Source organism: Sturnus vulgaris, chromosome 12 (genome assembly GCF_052056855.1).
Source record: "Sturnus vulgaris isolate bStuVul1 chromosome 12, bStuVul1.hap1, whole genome shotgun sequence".
In the NCBI taxonomy this organism is placed as follows: domain Eukaryota; kingdom Metazoa; phylum Chordata; class Aves; order Passeriformes; family Sturnidae; genus Sturnus; species Sturnus vulgaris.
Genome location: NC_142254.1, coordinates 9,895,001 through 9,913,432, shown reverse-complemented (window position 1 = coordinate 9,913,432; position 18,432 = coordinate 9,895,001). Strand labels below are relative to the sequence as shown.

Genomic DNA, 18,432 nt, shown 5'->3' with positions numbered 1-18,432 from the left:
CACAGGATTGCAACAAATAAAGCATTTCAAGTGTGCAAACTAGCCACTGTCATTCTGCCTATTGATACTTGCTGTGGGCTGAAGGGACTGCTAGTTATTTTCATACAGTTGATAACATGTTAGATAAGGGAACAGATGGATAATAGTACAAAGGCATAATGCTATAAAGTGTAGAAAAATCATTGATGAAATTCTCTCTGCTCCTGTAGAAACCCTGAGACAACACAAGAAGAAAATATTGACTTATGTTCAAACTACTTAAGAGAAGCTACAGCTAAATTTAACTATTTATTAACCTCTGATTTTTAGGTAATGTTAAAGATATCCTGCCAAGCTATTTTATTCAGATATTTTTCATTTAGCAGTCCTGGATTTGCTAGTTTATTCTGGAAATAAAAGTCAGCAGGGGCAAGACGCAGGTATGATATAGACGGGGAGGTGTTGGGCAGCATCACTCACTTGTCATTTGGCCTGAGCTATACACCACACTAGCAGTTGCTAATTTTGGAATAACTGAGCCTCTTTAGCCTCCCTCCCTGCAAACAATCAATTTCTCAACTGATCTATAGCTCTGTAGTGCATTCCTGGTTTTCAGCCTGAATAGGGATGAAGAATCGGGTTCTCACCCATCTACATGAAATCACCATTAAAATACCATGGCCGAGATCTCCTTGGTGGTAAGTCCTGAAAACTCTGCCTAAGTCAGATATCCAGTGGAATTATGCCAATTTACCAATGAAGAGCTCACATGCTAATTGGAGTTTATTTTTTTTAAATTTTACTTTAAACTGACTAGGGCAGGGGAAGTGATTCAGATGCTCTGCTGTAAAATCAACAGAGCCTTTTTTCATATCCCCCATCTGTGGAGCTCTAACCATTTACAGGAGCAAACAATTTAGCTCCTGAGACACCTCCAACTTTATATGATGTGGGCTTTTCAGATCAGGAGGCTTGTTTTCAGAAGGAAATTTTAGTGATACATTTTGAGTTTAAGACTAGCTCAAACAAAATGCATCATGTAACATTGTCTTCTTTCATACCAATGTTTTATATTAAATTCAGCAAAGGCTGATATATTTTATAGGATAAGATTATTCTGAAGATAGTTCTGTTGTTCCTAAATGCTTAAATTAGGATGGTTGTTGAGCAAATAAATCAAAGCTTCCAAGATTTTAGGGATACCAGTTACGAGTAGCCCTACTAAAAATATTTGTATAAGAAGATTCCTGAATACATCAATGAATACATGTATTCATTCAAAAGAAGTGGATTGGAATGTTAACTGGAATTTAATTTGGGAGAAGAAAGAACCAAAAAGAACATACTACAACTCATAGAATAATCACTTACAGATATAGATATTTTCACAGGGTTTTGGGGTTTTTGTGTGTACATGTGCAACAGTCAGACTTGCCCATCACACAGGAGCAGTTTGGCAGTTTGGGGATTGAATAGTTAATGTCTGTTGACTGCTCAGAATCACTGCTGCTATTAATTGTCCTCCAGTATAGAACATGTACATTTTACATTAATACCCTGACTAGAGACACAGAGTATGCAGTTTCTAGCTAGGGAAGTTGGAATTTCAGAAATAGCTTGGCTCTTCACTTTGATTACTTTCTGGCTGGAGAGTTGGAGTCAAGCTAATTCATTTTGTAAACATTGCTGGTCATTCATGTACAGTGCATGGCATGAATCAGGGCTGGACACTCAGGCAAGTTCAAAAGTCCAGATGGGAATTCCTGTTCTACTGCACGGAATAATCCATCACAAAGTAAGAAGGATCATACATGTACTCAGTCAAAATTCCCAGCCCTCAAAAGGGGAAGGTTTCCTTAAGAAAGGTGAAAAGACAAGGGCCCTCACTATTTGCTGATGAGCAATCCACCCCTTGCACCCTGACAGTCAGCTTTCAACAAATATTTATACAGCTCAGGGATACAGCTATAGCTGCAACATTTCAGCACAGATATTAGGCCACAACCTCAGCTAGTCTAAATTGGCCTCAGTGGCATTACAGTGATTTACAATAGCTGAGCTTCTCCCTCCTTTCATTTTTTTCCTCAGTGTGTCTGACACAGTACACTCTACACACTTCTTTCAGATGAAGAGTGTATTCACTTTAAAGTGAAAAATAATTTTAAACCAAACTCTTTATCATACTAAGGTTTCTCCCAAATTTTAGGAGGACCTCCTAGAGCAAAAAAGAAAAGGGCTGTTACAAAGGTGACTGAGTTTTCTGTAGCACAGCAGCACTCAGTTGAGCTGGGGTGGTAAGGCAGAAAGCCATTCCAAAAAATTGATTCTTTTGTTAAAAAAAAAGGTTACAGATATATATACACGCACACAAACATAAAATCTAGTTTTACTGCTCCCACTGAAGAACTCCATTGTGTGTGTAGGTTTAACTGCAATTACACAGAGATGTAAGTACACAGTCGTGTATTATAATGTTTGTTTTTTAATGTCACTAAGCCAGAATTCTTCAAAAATATTTGAAGTCTTAATTTTTCCCCAGTTTTTCAAAACAGAAAACATTAGTAAAGCAGTATTTTTTTCCAGTGTGATTTGAAGCTGGAGACAGAGAAATGGATTACATTACATATTTTCTACACAAGCTGAGGGATTAATTTAAATGATTCCCCTAAATCAAAATAACTGGACTTTCTGGCAGCCTTTGAAGTTTAATGAATGTTTATTCTTGCCATCAAGTGTAGGTTTTGGGACACCCTGCAGGACCTCTTAAACAAGATATCTAAAGCTATTTGTATCAAATAAGCCAAGCCCAAGATGTTTTTATCAATATTATGAAGAAAATGCAAGAATTTAAAAGTAGTGAATATTTGGTTTAAAAATTTTAAATTAAAGATAGAAAATTGTTCCCACTGTGCTGTCAATGTCTATAGCTTAGAGGCTAAACATTAACTACAATTCTGGTGATTTCAAAAGTAGGCATGATATAGAACAAGTCTGTTGTGTAGTTGTGTGCTCTTCTAAGTCTGGTTTCCACTCTTTTAGGGACACAGAAAAGCTGCTGTGCTCTTATCTTTCACAATACATTTGGCATTCCTTTCAAATGTCTCTTATCAAAGTTGACAACAAGTACCTATTACTTACAGACATTTCAATGTGGGTTTTCTGTAGAAGAAAATTAAATCAGGTCATGAGATGTAATAAACCAGACGTAGGATTTCCAAATACATTCTATTTCTTTTATGGTTAATACTTTTTGAAGTGCACTACTGAAAAGCTGCATAAATGTAAAACCTGGTTTGCCTCTGATGACTGTGATTGATTAAAACAGTAGGTAATGTTCTTGGAGATATTTAGCTTCTGATAACTCAGCCATACAGACGTTCTCTGATTTTTTTTTTTTTTTCTGGAGGGCCATTTTCACATGTACAAAAAACCCTTGCAAACTAGATATTTTTTATATCTAAAATTCACAGCATGTCTTGCTGTTAAATTGCCACCTTAGAGGCCTTTTTTAAATTTCATTGAAAATGCATATTAAATCAAAGTGATAGACACATGTAATGTAAAATGTCTGTCAACAATTAGAATCCCATTTGGAAGTTTGTAAAGCATAACAATTTAAAATGAATTTAAATTGAGAAGGAAAGTTTTTAGATTGAGAAGAAAAGTTTTAGCCTGCAGTATTGCAATTTTGTTCAGAACAAATCCAGATTTTTTTTCCTCTTTTCTGCATGAAAGAGGAATAAAAAGCCAGAGCTTCTAATGTTATTAGTTCACTACCATGTGTCACTCAAGCAATTTCATTCTTTCAGCAATAACGCCCAAACTACATTGATTATTTGATTTTGAAAAAGATGATAAAGCATCAAGCCTGTGAATAATCTAGTTCCATGTAAAATCATGTTGCCCTGTCATGGAATCATAGAATTGCTGGAAGAGACCCCACAAAAGATCATCTGATCCAACCTTTCATTTTCCAGGAACCTAGAACATATTGCAGCTCAGCCACTTGATGAATTTGTGCTCTATGCATTGAAAAGTGCAACTGGTTTTATTTGGATAGACTAAATCCCTACCCAGGGATTGAAAAAGATGCTTCTAGGGAAACTTTACAAAATATCCTTTGTATTCTTCTAAGATTTTACAATCTTTACACACAAACCTCCTGTCAACCATGGGATCCGCAGGCAAAACAGAGCAAGACACGCTGAGACCAAATGCCTCCGAGGCAGATTTGGCCCTTGACTGTGTGGCCACACCACTAAGGACTTGCCTACCTAAATGGGGGCTGGGATTGGCAGTTAAAAGGGTACAAAGTTTGGGATGGCGCCTGGATTTTCCAAAAATCTTGAACATAACAAAATCTGGGGTTAAATTAGGGTTTATGGTTAATATTTATTGAATATGATGTGAACATCTACAATATGGCTTGCTGTAAAATGAAAGTATTTTCAATTAAGTTCAAATGTTGTAGCTTTTTTTTCCAGTTTTACAACATGCAGATTGCCAAGCAGTATCCAACAATGTCAGCTTTGTACACTGAAATTAATATAATTTTGTCAATATGGGCCAATGCTTCAAGTGCAGAATGTTGTATTCTCTGTGGTGGTATGTAACACCTTAAAAGCAGATACACTTCCAGGACAGATATATTTTGTGTAATTTGTCCAGATTAAATTCTGGCTGTTTCTAGACATTCCACTTATCAGTTTGCTTGATTTTATGAGAATGACAATACAAAAGCAGAACAATAATAAATGCAAAGCATATTCTACAGTTATTACAGTTATTCTGAACAGTCAATCCATTGAGAACTTTACGTAGTGTGTTATTGGTTACAATTATTGCAAAAATCATAGTGTGACATCACCAAAAAATGGGTGCAAATTACCAGTAACAGTTTTTGTCTTTGGTTTTTTTAGTACTTTCATAGTCTTTGAGTAATCCCCTAGAAAAGCCAAGATTACCTGTGATTAGCAGATTTGAACAGGTGGTTGAAGGGGCTGTACTCCTAAAATGTCACAGTTGTTTTGCTTGGAGAAGCAGTGAGTGCTTTCCCAGTCAGCAGCAGGCAGCTCCTGCAGGCTCCCCTGAATGTAGCAACCAGCACCCCTTGCTGGATTTTGTCGCTCTAGGCTAAACATTAAAGGTAGGCCCCTCACAAGGCACAGACTAGCACAGGAAAGTGTTAGTGAACATTCTGCAGCCCTGGGCAGCTGCTGTTCTGGGGGCTGGTGGTGGCAGTGCTGGCCCAGGATGCAGATGTACCTGTCTCTCCCCATTAGGCTCACATCCATCTCGCTTTTTACCTTTGCACTGGGTTTAATTATTGCTTCTGCTCAGTGTGACCATCGCTGGACATGGGCAGGTCTTGCCCCACTCCAGAGCAATCTGTCAGCAGTGGGGCCAAGGAGTAGCAGGTCTGGCAGCCCTTTAAGAGCAGCACTGCCTGAAAGTAAATTTTGCTATTTGAAAGTTCTAGGAGTGAAACAAAGAGTAAGTGAATGATCCTGCTTGCACAGAGTGAGTACAGCAATGTTATTGTGTTGTGAGATTATATGTACAGTGTTGGAGAGGACAGTACTGAAACTGGAGGAGGGAATGGACCTTATTTATCCTTTCTTTAATTCCACTTAATTCGGTACATTTACAATGCATTTGGCTCTATGCTTCCATTAAACTGTTATTCTTATGTGTTATGGCATTGCTTGTGCTTTTGTGCAGCATGAAAATGGAAACTGCTTCAAGTGCAGAAGAAGCCAGTCTGCATAAACTTGAGATGCAGAGCAAGGGACTTCAAGCCTTAAAACATATGGGAATGCAAAGGTGTACAACTAAACATGTTAACAAGAGAGTTCTCACTAAGAGGTATGGGATTTACATGCTAATCATTGTCACTGGTGCCTTCTCTAAATCTTTTCTCTCTCTAGCAGTTGTTTATGCTCCTCTGCAGTTAGTAATGGCCCTGATCTGGCACACTCACACAAATACAGCTCCTCTCGGAAACCAGTTTGTATAGACTGGGGGCTTAGACACATATTTTATTTGCAAACAGCTGGAACAGCTTACGAAGTTACTGTATCACGCATTGTTGCCCCATGCAGGAGGTTTCCATCCCTAGCTGGCGAGGATGTCATGCAATCGTCTGTGCCAGTGCCAGAGCAGCACAGCCCGGGAGAGCCCCGTGCCCATTGCCCATTGCCCGGCTCAGAGGGTGGGACAGGGCTGTGCAGGAATGGGGCAGGGAGGAGCAGTGGGCAGGAACAGGTCTGATCACCACAGGCAGCCCCTGCCCCAAATTCACTCCCGTGCGGTTCTGGACTGAAACACTGTGCATGCTGTGCTGTCAGTGCTCCGCTTCCCGCACAGGGATGAGTGACACTGATGATGTTTAGGATTGGGAACTTACATTGCAAGCTTCTGAGGAAAAGAAAAGTGTCTTTTCTTCGTCTCAGAAGTGAGTAAATGATGTATCTTTCTTTACAAATGGAAGTAGAATAAGCACTGGTATACGGTGTAATTCCTAAATGTGCCATGTTGTCTTATATTCAGGTCAATTCTCCCTCTTTTGTTTTGCCTGTTGCAGTACATGACAAGCAGTTGAACTGCTGAACCATTACAGACTGGGGCTACATTCGTCTTTGCATGTATGATTTTTGCACCACATGTCTTTAGTATTATCTAAAACCTACTCAAGCTTTAAATTCTCATTCAGGCAGTACTTCTAGGGTGTCAGTGGCTAGGAGCAAGCTCAGATGAGCTTAATGGTTGTGTGCAGTACTGGGGAGAGCCAGCTAGTCTGCAGAAAGCTGCTTAAGGATGTAAATAGACATGTTCTGCAGCCCTGGACACTGCATTTGAGAGGGAATTTGGAGTTCTGTGAAGGACTGAAACACAGAGTACGTAACTCAGGGTGAGATTCAAGACATGGCTTGTACAGCAGGATGAAAATCCAGGCTTACTATATAAAGCATATGAAGGATGGAAACAATTTTTCTAACCCCAAATCTGGTTTCTGGATTTCTGAGGAAGGGTCTTTTAAGTCTCTTTGTGAGGATTGCTCTTTGAATCCTGTTACTTGAGCTTTTCTTACATAAGGAAAGGAAACTGCAAGTCTCATTTTGTAGGTGATAACTGTGTGATCTTGGGTTTATGAAGCAGTACTTTTCAAGGCTCTTTCTGGGTCACTGATGTAGTATCTGCTGATAGTTCAGTGGAGCTGGCTGGCAGCTCAGTGCTCAACTCTTTCTTTTCTTCTGAAGAATTTTTCTAAGAAATCAGAAACTCCTGGAGTTACCTTTTGAGGTAGGTAATGGCTGTTGTTGCCATCTGAACATTATGTGATCATTAATGGGAAGAAAAGAAAACTGCAAAAATGTGGCTGGGGATCAGATTGCTCCATGAGGAAATGGGCTCCCCACAGGACCCAGATAGTGCATGTGCAAGTCTGTGAGCAAACATATTTGCACTCAGAGAGCTGTGTTCTGCACAGCACCATTGCAGACCAGTTCTCTGAGCAGGCTGGCTCAAACTGGGGGCAAAAGGTGGATGGGAAGGATTCTGCTTAGCTCAGGCATGGAAAGCAGAACATTATTCATGAGGCATTTACTTTATTGCAACTAGCTGCTGCCAGGCCAGCTCCTTGTGTTGATGCAGAGAGCATGACAATTTTCACGTTGTAAACACCATGCATTAATCAGGGCACCTCAATATTATGCAAACAAAATGTATGTACTTACAAATACTTCCACTGTATTCGAATCAAAAATATGTCATGAAAAGGAGAAGGGTTGTCAGGTTCATTTCATTAGGCAAGAAACTTGGGACTCTACAGGCAACATTCCCCCTGAGATTTGAAGCATGTTTACTCTTTAATCACTACATATTCTCCAGTTTAAAATGAAACATTAAAATGTAAATAAACGTGTACTTTGTAACTCTGATTTGCAGTGTAAATCTTTTTGTGACAACAGATCTTACTTCGTTAGATGGCTACTCTGCAGTAATTATCTGTAGGCTCTATTTCAGAGAAAATATTCATGTGAAATTTTGTCCTTGTGTTTATATTTTGACAGAGTACAGTATTTTTGTGCAATTTTAATTTAAAGGCAAGCAGATCCTAAGGGAACACTTTTTTTAAGAACACGTTTTTCCCAAAATATCCTGGAAAATACATCCCTTGGTCCTGCTCCTTCATTTGCTTTTAAATTACTCCCATTTCCATATTTTAATGTTATTTTAAATACTACTTTGACAAAGAAATTATAACTATAATTTTTTTTTAATTGACACTAAAGTTCCCATTAATAGGTGCCCGGACAAACAGTGATAGAAACTGTGAAGTTTTCCTACTGTATAGAGACACTTTCCTTAAAACAAGATGTTTGGAGGAATTGTTGGCTTATACTCCACATTATATCTTATCATGTGATATCAGAAGTAATTATTCATTACTCTTCTTTTGACAGGTATAATTCATATTTTAGTATCCTTTTTTCTGTGTCCTATCCAGAGTTTTTTCTGTGCTGCAAGATATTACAATATGTCTTTGAAAGATGTCTTTGTAGCTCAGAATGGATTTTATTTATTTATTTTTTAATCTAAGGCTGGAGAAATCTCTGTCACTTCATTTCTAAACTTTTGGTTTTCTGGTGGAGCCACATGGTGGCTTTATATGGCTGCGATACACTAGGATATTAAAAAAAAATTAAACTGGGATGCAAAGGCATGTGGCTTGCAGAGAAAACTTCCCTTGTGGCATCAAATAAAAATCTTGGTTCTCTACAGAACTTATAGATTCATTCTGTCCATACCTGATGACCACCATGTAACAAATCAGTGACCGAAGCAGCCTACCTGAAATACCCTTTAATTTATTTTTCAATTCCCAAAAAATGCATGTAAAGGATAGAGCGATACCTTGGGGTCAATAATAATGTTGGAATCAAGAAACTTTCTAAAGTATATGGTATTTAATTGAAAAAAATAGGTTTTCTTTTAGCACAGGAAAGAAGACATTCTGAAATATATATATAAATAAAATATATCAGAGGAAACAATGATGGACTTTGGAGTGTGAAAGTATTTGTAATTACTAGCACTCTCTAGTCCTGTAGAAGTGCATGGAAATCTTTTGCAGTGTTGCATATTTATCTTTCTGTTTGCTGTTTTCCTGCTTTGTGGGCTGTACATACAAAAGAGTTGCCCATACACTGATGCGGGAGATTTTTTTACTCCTAGGGTTCTAACATTCTTGCCCGTGTGAGGGAATTTTCCATCCAGCTTGTTTACTTCATGATTTATGTCTAAATTGACAGAGTCCTTCGGAGGCATTCGTGTTAAATTTGAAACAAACATATTTAATGCTCGTGTTGTAATAAAACAGCTAAAAGAGCAGATTAAAAAGATATGCACAGAGGGGTCTGATTGATTGAGGGATTGATTTTACTACTTTTCCCGTAGGTGGGTAGTGATGGCTGTAAATCTCCTGATAATCATTTCAGAAGCACCTTCATCAATAAACTCAAAAGGGACAGCTAGGTGTAAAAATTTGCCAGCCATCAGGTCAAACAAAAGGCAGCAAATGTGTAAAGAAAGAATTGAATTAAATAATCCCACCTTGGCTGGTTATGGCATTAGTCATTTTTATCTCGGGGCGGAGGAGTCCCCATCACTACAATTCTCTGAGATTTAAGGGAGAGAAAGGGAGAGGTTATTTGCCTCTATTTTTTTTCCCTTTTTCCTTTGACTAAACCGGTATTGCTTACGATTCAATTATGCGGGTAAAAGCTTGTGTTTGTGAGCAATGATCAATTATTAGTTGTCAGTAATAATGGCGAAGGATTCAATTCTGCTGCCCTCTCCTCTCCTCTTCTTTTTTTTTTTTTTTCCCTTTTTTTTTTCCTCTTTCTTCCCCCTGGAGAATTATCATCAGAAAATGAAAAAAAAAAAAAAAAAAAAAAAGAAAAAAGACAGAAGAGAGCAAGGAAGGGGGAAGCTGACAGCATGGCCACAAAAGTAGTCATACCTAAACCCACACAGTCACAGGACTTGCAATGTCCATAGTGAATAGCGTGATCCAGGCTATTGATAATGAAACAATTCCGGAGAGCTGGTGCTCGCTGCCCCGGGGTAGCTGCGCCCCAGGACTGTCTCAAAAGTTTATTATACATCGGAGCATAAAGCCAAGTTCCCAGCTGACTGCAGCATCTGGAAGCCCCTAATTACACACGTTTCTAAAATACATGTCACCTGTGTTAGCTGACAAACGGCGAAGTTGCCAGGTCAGCTGGAGCGCCGCTCGGAACTCCAGTGAAGTGTGCCTTTTTCAGTTAAAATAGAGGCGAGCGGAGAACACAGAAAACGAGCAGGAAGAGAAGGAAGGAAAGAAGCTCCATAAATAAAAGACCAGGCGCCCTGCTAAGTGGGAAGCGGGTGTTTTGGCAGGCAGAGCGGCGCGGGCAGCGCTGTGCCGTGCGGGGCAGCGGGGCCGGCGCGGAGCCGCAGCTTTGGGCTGCCCCGACCCTCGGCTGCCGCCGCCGCGGAGCTGCCGCCGCCCCGCGCCGGAGGGGCCCGGGGGTCACGGGCACAAAACATGAAATCTATCGGATTCCCTCCCCCGCACCCCCCGGTCGTTATTAGAGATGTTTTATAACTATGAGGGGATCGTGCAGCTTTTTAACTCCGTCGTGCTAAAGGTGTTGTGTCTGATCGCAAACCTGAATAACAATAATCCAGTCTAGTGTGATGCATCTCATTGGAATCGTCTCTCAGCAGAATGAACTGCAAATTATCCCCTGTTTACCATCTCCCTTCAGTGCTCATCTCAATGAACTGGAGATCGATCCCCACCACGGGTGTCTTGCAGCCAGGCTGATTTGCATTGAAGCACATTAGAAAGCCTCCCACCTCCATTAAAAAGAATAATCCGAGAGGGGAAAAAAAATCTCCAAGGTGTGGTGGGGAGGGAAAAATATGTCACTGTCATTCGGAGCATCGAGAGGGAAAACCTGGGATCAGAGTATTTACGCTTGTGAACTCTCACAACTTCTGTTAGAGACAATGACGTTTAATTGATGTATTGCTATCAACAACAATAAAGACCGATTTTTCTCTAGCCCTGGCACTGCTGCTCTGCCCCCACCCATTCCCCACCCCTCCCGGCCCCCAGCGAAGGAGAGGAAAACAAACAATAAATAATCAATCGGTCTTGGATGAAATACCAGGCGCCGCATTAACACTAGCGAGGAGAAGAGAAACGAAAAAAAAAGTAGTAAAACTTAATTTCTCCAAATTAATTTCTTTTTGTTTAAGCCACTCTTTTTCGTCTTGTTGTTGCTGGTGTTGCTTTTTAATTACCTGTCCACGGCCGCCTTTTTCCAGCCACGAAGCAAAGGTACGGCGCATCTGGGGAAATTTGTCTCAAGCTTAATCGGCAAAAGTATAATGAAATTGTGAACGCGAATAATTTTGGGAAATCGCCTAGCTTAGAAACCGTAGGAAGCTAATGGAGTGATTGATACAGTTAGAAATACAGGCATAAATGTGCAAATAGATCCTCGTGGGTATTTTGTGTGCATCTACGTGTGTCTAGCAGTGAGTAACGAGTGCGTTTCTGTGCGTTCAGGTTCGGTTTCTTTCCCACTGTCTCAGGGTACGGAGGGTGACAGCCTGCGCTGAGTGTATCCATCTCTGCCGAAACATCTCTTTAAATATTCAGTGAAAAATAATGTCATGTGAAGTACCACCTATAGCAACATTATTATCTTCATTCTTCAACATCATCCCCGCTGATAGCTTCGTTTGTCTTTTTCTCAAAATCTACTGTACCGAATGCTGCGGGGAGGGAGGGGGCTCGCCCTGTGCAGAAATGAAAAGAATCGTCAGTGACCACTTTGCAACGCTGACTAAATACTGGAGTGGCACCTGGGAGGATTTTTGGGTTCGTATGCATTTGTTTGGCTGGGTTTTGCGGCTGATTTTCTTCCCCCCCACCCTTATTGATAAACGTTTTACAATCTCTTTCGTTTAATAATGAGAAGAAAACGCCACTAAGCCGGCTCCTCGAATGGGAAGATTTGTCCCTCTCTCCTTTCTCCTCTCGCTCACTCTCTAGGCTTTACCGGCTCATTTGAAATTGAAATGAGTTGGATCTGATCAGCCTCTTGCTTTTACAGAGAGTTTGTTAATATTAATACGGGAAAAAGGAGTAGCTTCTATAGAAGAGTAAATAATCCAGCGGGGGGAGTGGGAGGAGAGAGCACTAGATGGGTCAGGGTGGAGGGAAAGAAACGCCTGTGCTCCCGCTTCTGCCGGTTCAGCTTATTTTACAGAGTAACTTTCCGTGCCCGCAGCAGCATGACGCGCGGAGGGGCGCGGAGAGCGGAGCTCGGGAGGACACCCACCATTTACCCACAGCGTACGTGTATCTCTGGATATAAGAGATATTAAAAATAGCCCTGTTTGTAGCCTCCGTGCAACTATACTTTTTATTTCAAGATCGTGACATTTGTTTGTGAGAGGTTCCTCCTCTGGAAGTAACACAGAAGTTTGGCGCGCGCTGCATCCCAGGGCAGGAGCGCGGTGCCCGCAGGTCCCGGAGCGGCAGCGCTGGGGACCGGGCAAGATCAGCGGCCGCGGGAGCGCGGGGGCCCCGGGACGGCTCCGGGACGGCACCGCAGCGCTCAGCGCAGCCCAGCCCGGCCCTGCCCGGCCGGCTCCGCCTGCGCGCACGGCCGGCACCGCGGCCCGGGGCGCCTCCGGCGGGCAGATGCGCGTCGCTCCCACGTCCGAGAGGGAAACAAAAGTCAGGAGCGCCCCGGGGGAGGGGGGATCGGGGGAGCGGAGCGGGGCCGCGGAGCGGGACACACCGCCCGCCCCCGGCCGCGGCCCCGCCGCCGCTCGCCCCGGGCTCCCCGGGCGGACTGACGGCGAGTGCAGCCAACCCGCGCGGCGCGGGGGCGGAGCGGCCGCCTGGTCCGCCCGCCGCTCCCAGCGGCGCCCTAATTGTCCTGGGAATGTGTGAGGTAAAAAACAAACCCTTCCTATTTTCAGCACCCCTCGGGCCGTGATATATGGAAAGAGAAGTGATGGGGGGAGTGGGAGAGAGAGACCTGGGAGAGGGTGAAACGGATCTTTATTTGTAAATGCGGGGGCAAGAGGAACGGGGGGAAAAAAAGGAAACAGAAAAAAAAAAAAAAAAAAAGGAAAAAATATACACCCGAAACTTTTTTCGCAGCAGCGGGACGGAGCGAGCGGCAGTGCGGCGGCGGCCGGAGCGGGGCCGGGCTCTCCCCGCGCAGGCACTTGCCGGGTGCGGAGCCGAACCTCCGGGGCCGCTGCTCCCTGCCGGCTGCCCCAGCCGTGCGTCCTGCCCCGATCGATTATTGGTCACCCTGCCCTCCCTCCACCGGTTCGAACTGCGGGCGAGGCGGGGGGAGTTTAAAAAAAAAAAAAAAAAAAAGGAAAAAGAAAAGAAAAAAAAAAGTGAAACGCAGCGCAAAACTGCGGGAAGGAGGGAGGGAGGCGCGGGGAGCCCGTCGGGGCTGGAGGAAGGGGCGAAGGGAGACACATTCCTATAGTAACCGGGATGGCGCGATGCAGCTCCAGCTGGTTGCTAAGAGGGTTAAACTGTATCCAAACAGCTTTGGGGAAATCCAGCCCCTTCTCCTGCCACATGGATCGACTCATTGGGTGGGAGCGGCGGAGAGACAAGGGTCTCCAGCAAATCAGCGCCTAATTGATTAAGGCGAGCTGGTTTGAATAGAGCTGGCCATGTGCCAATCGCCTTTCAAAGAGCCCCTCTATGATTAATCGCAATGCATTATTGATAATCATAATTATAGCAGGACACATGCGCGGTGCGCGGAGGATCGGGGAGGCTGGGGGGGGGAGGCTCGATTTCCGTAATTTTGAGAAGATTTTTTTTTAGTAATTTTTTATTCTGCCCCAGCTGATGTTTGAGCCAGCATGTCGCGGAGGAAGCAGGCGAAGCCTCAGCATTTCCAATCCGATCCCGATCTGGCCTTGTTATCCCAGCGAAATGGTGAGTTCTTCTCCTCTCCCTCGCACACATTTTAACACAAACACACACAAAATAGATGAACTTACCTTGTGGGGAGTCGGAACCGCGCCGGGCAATGGTGCGGGACAACAGGATCTCCCGGAGTTATATGCGGGGGGGGAAGGTCCTTCTGAGGTTTTGGTCCAAGTTCTTGGGTTTTATCTTATTTTTTTAACTCAGCGTTTTGTTTCGTCTGTTTCTTAACGAAACTCCAAACTCTTTCCGTTTTTTGATGTTTTCCCTCCGCCCTCTCCCAGCGGGGCGGTCTGGCATCTGAGCCCGCGGGAGATGGATCCGCGCCCCCCGCGTCTCTCTCCGCGCCCCGCGGAGCTGGGGAACAAAGTGGGGCTGCGGTGGGGCGGCTGATCCCGTAGCCCCGCGGGACGGATGCCCCGTCCGGCCACACACGCTGCCCGCGCCGTCCCCCCGAAAGGGCCGGAAAATCCCCCCCGGGCACCCACTTTCTCGCCCGCCCCGCCACCCCCCCGCGGACCCCAGCGCTCCCGCACCCCCCGCTCCCCCGCAGTCCCGCCGGGCGGAGGACGCTGCCCCGCCGCCCCGCAGCCTCGGCCTCCGGCTGCACCAAAGGCTTCCTGGAGGCGGAAAAGTTGCCGCCGCCGGGCCGGGCCGCGGGGGGATCGCCCCGTCCCGGGAGCTGCCGCCGCGCCGGGCTCCGCGCAGCCGCCGCGCTCAGGGGCGACTCCGCGGCCGCAGCGCGGAGGCTCCGGGCAGCGGGGAGCCGATTTGCTTTCCCTAAGGTTGTTTTTCGGTTTTGTTTTTCTTCTTTTTTTCCTCCTTCTCCCGCTTCCACCAAGCCGGTAAGCGAGGGATAAACGGTGGCTTTGTGTCCGCCAGGATTTGCAGAGGGAGAGTGTGAAGTATTTTTTTTTTTTTCCTCCTTTCTTACTCCCTTTTTCCCTCCCCTCCGGAACAGAGGGATTTCGTGGGAGTTCGGCGCAGCCCGGCGGGCGGCGGAGGGGACGTGCCTGTGCCGTACCTGTGCTGGGACGCGGGGCGACAAGTGGTCGGCTCGAGGCGCGGCCGGGCGGCCCGGGGTAGCGTCCTCCCTGCCCCTGGCAGCACAGCTCCGGCCCCGGGCGGCCATGAGGAGGGCGAGGGCCGGGGTCCCGCGGGGGGACCCGCCGGCCGCGGGTGCGGAGGGCGCCGCGGCGCAGAAGCGCTTCAGGCGGGCAGGTAAGGGAGGACCGGGCGCGGCGGAGCCCCTGCGCCTCCCGGCCCGGCCCCGCCGCTCGGAAGCACCGAGCGCTTCCCGCGGCAACTTCTGGGGGAACTTGTGCGCTGCCTTGGCCGCTCCGCGCCCGGCTGTACCGGCAGCGCTGGGCCCCACGAGCAGCCCCCGGACCCCGCCGGGCCCGCGCCTTCGGCTGCGCCGGGCTCCGCCGGGGACACGGTCCCGGGCTCCGCGCGTGGAAACGGGGCGGAAAGTTTGAGGGATGTTGTGCTTCGCTGGGAGCATTTACCCGGCTACCGAAATCCCCCAGATGCCCTTCTCGTACACCCGCATACAGATCAGCGCTGGCTCCGCGGAGCTCTGCGAAACATTGCTAAAAACTCATTTGGGTCCTGAGAGTCGATTTGGGGTTTTTAACTGAGTTTTGTGAGCTTTGAAAGCACTCGAGTTTTGCCGTTTCCTCAGCATAATCCTCTTTCTCATCTCAGTAAACGTATTTATTTTTCTTACGATATAATTCCCACTTCCGCTCGAAGTTTGGAGTAGGAGCTGGAGAAGCGTTAGGTTTTTAGTTGTCTTTCATCGGCCTCCTGTGAAAGAATTTGGAACTTCTTAAAGTGAGCAGAGAAAAGAAAAGCAGAGAGGGATTTTTTACATCTTCTCTTCGTATGATTGCATCTTTTGACATTTGCTATCTTTTAAAATTTGTTGTTAGTAAGTGGAACAGGTCAAAAACACTTCAAAGTATCTTTTTTAAAGTAGCCGTTTTCTTCTGTTTTTAGTCTTTTGATCTGATTTTGCACATCGTTTTCAAATGAAGTACAGTGGGAGTGTGAGAAAGGAATGTTAACTGAGCAGCTTTCCTGCCTGTTGCTAAAGGATGTCCTTGAAGTAAGTTGGATCTTGCCTGAAATGATGGCATGGAAGCGGAGCTTTTGTTTAGTTTGGGTGGCTATCTAGAGTTAAAGAGAATGACGAAGTTTATTCTGTTTTAAAAATATCGACTAGTTTCCTATGAAAAGCAGTGTGCTCTGCTATAAAATCTGTAGGAGCCTCCCCTTTCCCTTCTCTAGTCCTGGTGCTGGGTTGTGGCTGGTTTACATGGTTGGACGATAAGTTTTGAGCCAGTTGCCCAGAGGTGTGCTTTGTAATGGTGCTTCAGGGTTCAGAACGCTGCAGCAACATTAGCATAGAGCTACCCCCGCCTGTCCGGGATCCCCGGCCCTGGCAGCAGCTCTCACTTGAGCAAGACAAGGGTGGGAGAGCTACGGCGGGGACGAGTTTGCGTTGTGTGCCTGTGAAATTGCAAAACAAAACTTGGAAATTCCCAGCGCTTCTTTCTTCTCCTTTCACACTGGGAATTCAGGTTTGCTAATCCATGTCCAGCTTGCAGGGTGCAGGCGAGGGGAGCACCGCTGGCTCTGCAGACACTTGCAGTAAGGTACTGCTGGGCAGTATTTTGAGCGAATCAATAGTGACTCCGCGAAAATTTCTCGCATCTGATTTGAATTCCGGTTTGTTAAAACTTTCTGCTATGGTTTCATATCTAAAGATCAATAGGGAAAAAAGTTCCTCAGACTGCAACAGCATGTTTTGGTTTGGCCTTTTTTTTTTTTATCGCACTCTCTCTTTTTTTTTTTTTTTTTTTTTTTTTTTTTTTTTTTTAAGTTCAAAGCTCATGAGTTCACTCCCACCAGGAAGACTTTCCACTTAAAATATATTCCTGGTACAATCAATGGATAAGTAAGTTTACCCTTGTAAAATCCTGTGTATGTGCATGTTTGATAAAATTCGTATTGGAGTAACCAGAGCAGCTCTCAGATTAATAGCAGAAATTACTTGCAGCGTAAATTATATTCAACAAGTAACTAATTACTGGTAGGAAGTGGGTAAGAGATCTTGGGATTATTTCCTTTTGTTAATAACTGCAGCCGCTTTCATGACATTTTAGATATTTTTTTTTCCCGGTTTATTGGAATTACGTTCCCAGTTGTAAAAGAACATTTTTGGGGTGCAATATTCCAAGGCAAAAGTTATATTGGAGAAATAAACCATTTTGACAAAGAGAAAAATATTTACTGTCTTTTCTTTTAAAGGCTCATCAGAACCAGTGCCTTTTCATGTCAATAATGGATTTTGGTGAATTTCTGCTGCAGCATTATTACCTTCCACATAATTGTTACTGGGCTCATGAAATAAAAGAAATTATGATTGCTTTCCTCAGTGGGATCTGGAGGACAGGATGCTTAGGAGACACAACTGCTCAGTTAGGCTGCTTGTAGTTCGTTACATAATTAGGCCTTTTTGTGAGGTAGCTGCAGTCTGTTGGTTCAGGATACAGACACTCGCGTTTTTTTCCAAAGGTGAGCCCAGGGTGTAGAGGGCCTTGTGAGATATCACTTATGCAGATGTAATTCAGAAATAATTACTGAAACCCATATGGTGGAAGCTGTCTAAACCCAGTGTTAGTTCAGACCCGTTTTGTGTGTGTTTCCCCTACATAACCCCAATCTTTGTCTTGCTGCAAAATATTTATGTTTTAGTTTGTACCTTATTTATCTTTTTGCTGCTAAGTAGCATCTGGCTCCCTGAGGACAAGCCCTCCTGTATATTTAGCTGTACCAGTGCTTAGTGTATAACTGGCTTTTAACCATATTCATGCTTTAATTGTGAAAACATGAATCTTTATTGAAGTGACCTGACATGCCTCAGAAAACACAATTATGATTCTTGAAACTGTTAGTAAAAAACAAAAGGGGCAGCTCCTGCCAAAGGCACCCTGAAGAAGCTGTGCCCTGCGTGTTTTCCACACTTGAAGGTACATCACACCTTTGTGCTTCCAGTCCCGAAAAACTGAAAGCTGAAACGCACGAGAGAAATTGTTGCTTCGTGTCTGTATGGCTGGTGCTAGGGAAAAAAAAAAAAGAAGTGTTCAGCTGTTTTAACCTTTGCTAGCCTCCTTCCATCCAAAGGTGACAGGGTTCAGATCACAATATGTACTTCAATATCTTGCCAGTGACCCCCGAATTGAGTCTTACTGGTTGCTTAGCAGGAAGTTAGTAGTTTATTTTAGCTTCACCTTATCAGCTTTGCTTCTTTTGCTAACCCTATTCCCCTGTCACCCCTCAGATGCCAGACCCCCGAAGAGGAGATTGACAGGTAGTTCCCATAGCTCCGTTTTACCCTCCAAACAACAGGGATT

At 44.5% G+C, this 18,432-nt stretch overlaps 1 protein-coding gene and 2 long non-coding RNA genes across 5 annotated transcripts in view; 2 read left to right on the top strand and 1 right to left on the bottom strand.

Annotated features, from left to right (window-relative positions):
* Window positions 1-11,173: 11,173 nt before the first annotated feature.
* On the bottom strand, window positions 11,174-14,432 carry LOC148222360 (uncharacterized). Its single transcript, XR_015806246.1, has 2 exons — window positions 14,086-14,432; window positions 11,174-11,835 (listed from the first exon to the last, which is right to left on the bottom strand). It is a non-coding gene; the product is annotated as an uncharacterized LOC148222360 (long non-coding RNA).
* On the top strand, window positions 11,781-12,443 carry LOC148222361 (uncharacterized). Its single transcript, XR_015806245.1, has 2 exons — window positions 11,781-11,917; window positions 12,333-12,443. It is a non-coding gene; the product is annotated as an uncharacterized LOC148222361 (long non-coding RNA).
* Window positions 13,514-18,432, top strand: part of SALL1 (spalt like transcription factor 1) — a 16,088-nt gene continuing 11,169 nt past the window's right edge. Inside the window, exons 1-2 of one of the 3 annotated variants that reach the window (XM_088171885.1) lie at window positions 13,514-13,723; window positions 13,928-14,020. In XM_088171885.1, the coding sequence (XP_088028011.1) occupies window positions 13,945-14,020 (76 nt within the window). In that variant the 5' untranslated portion in view covers window positions 13,514-13,723; window positions 13,928-13,944. Of the gene's footprint in view, window positions 13,836-13,927; window positions 14,021-18,432 lie in introns of all 3 variants that reach the window. The other 2 variants (XM_014882665.2, XM_088171886.1) reach the window with 2 other exon arrangements.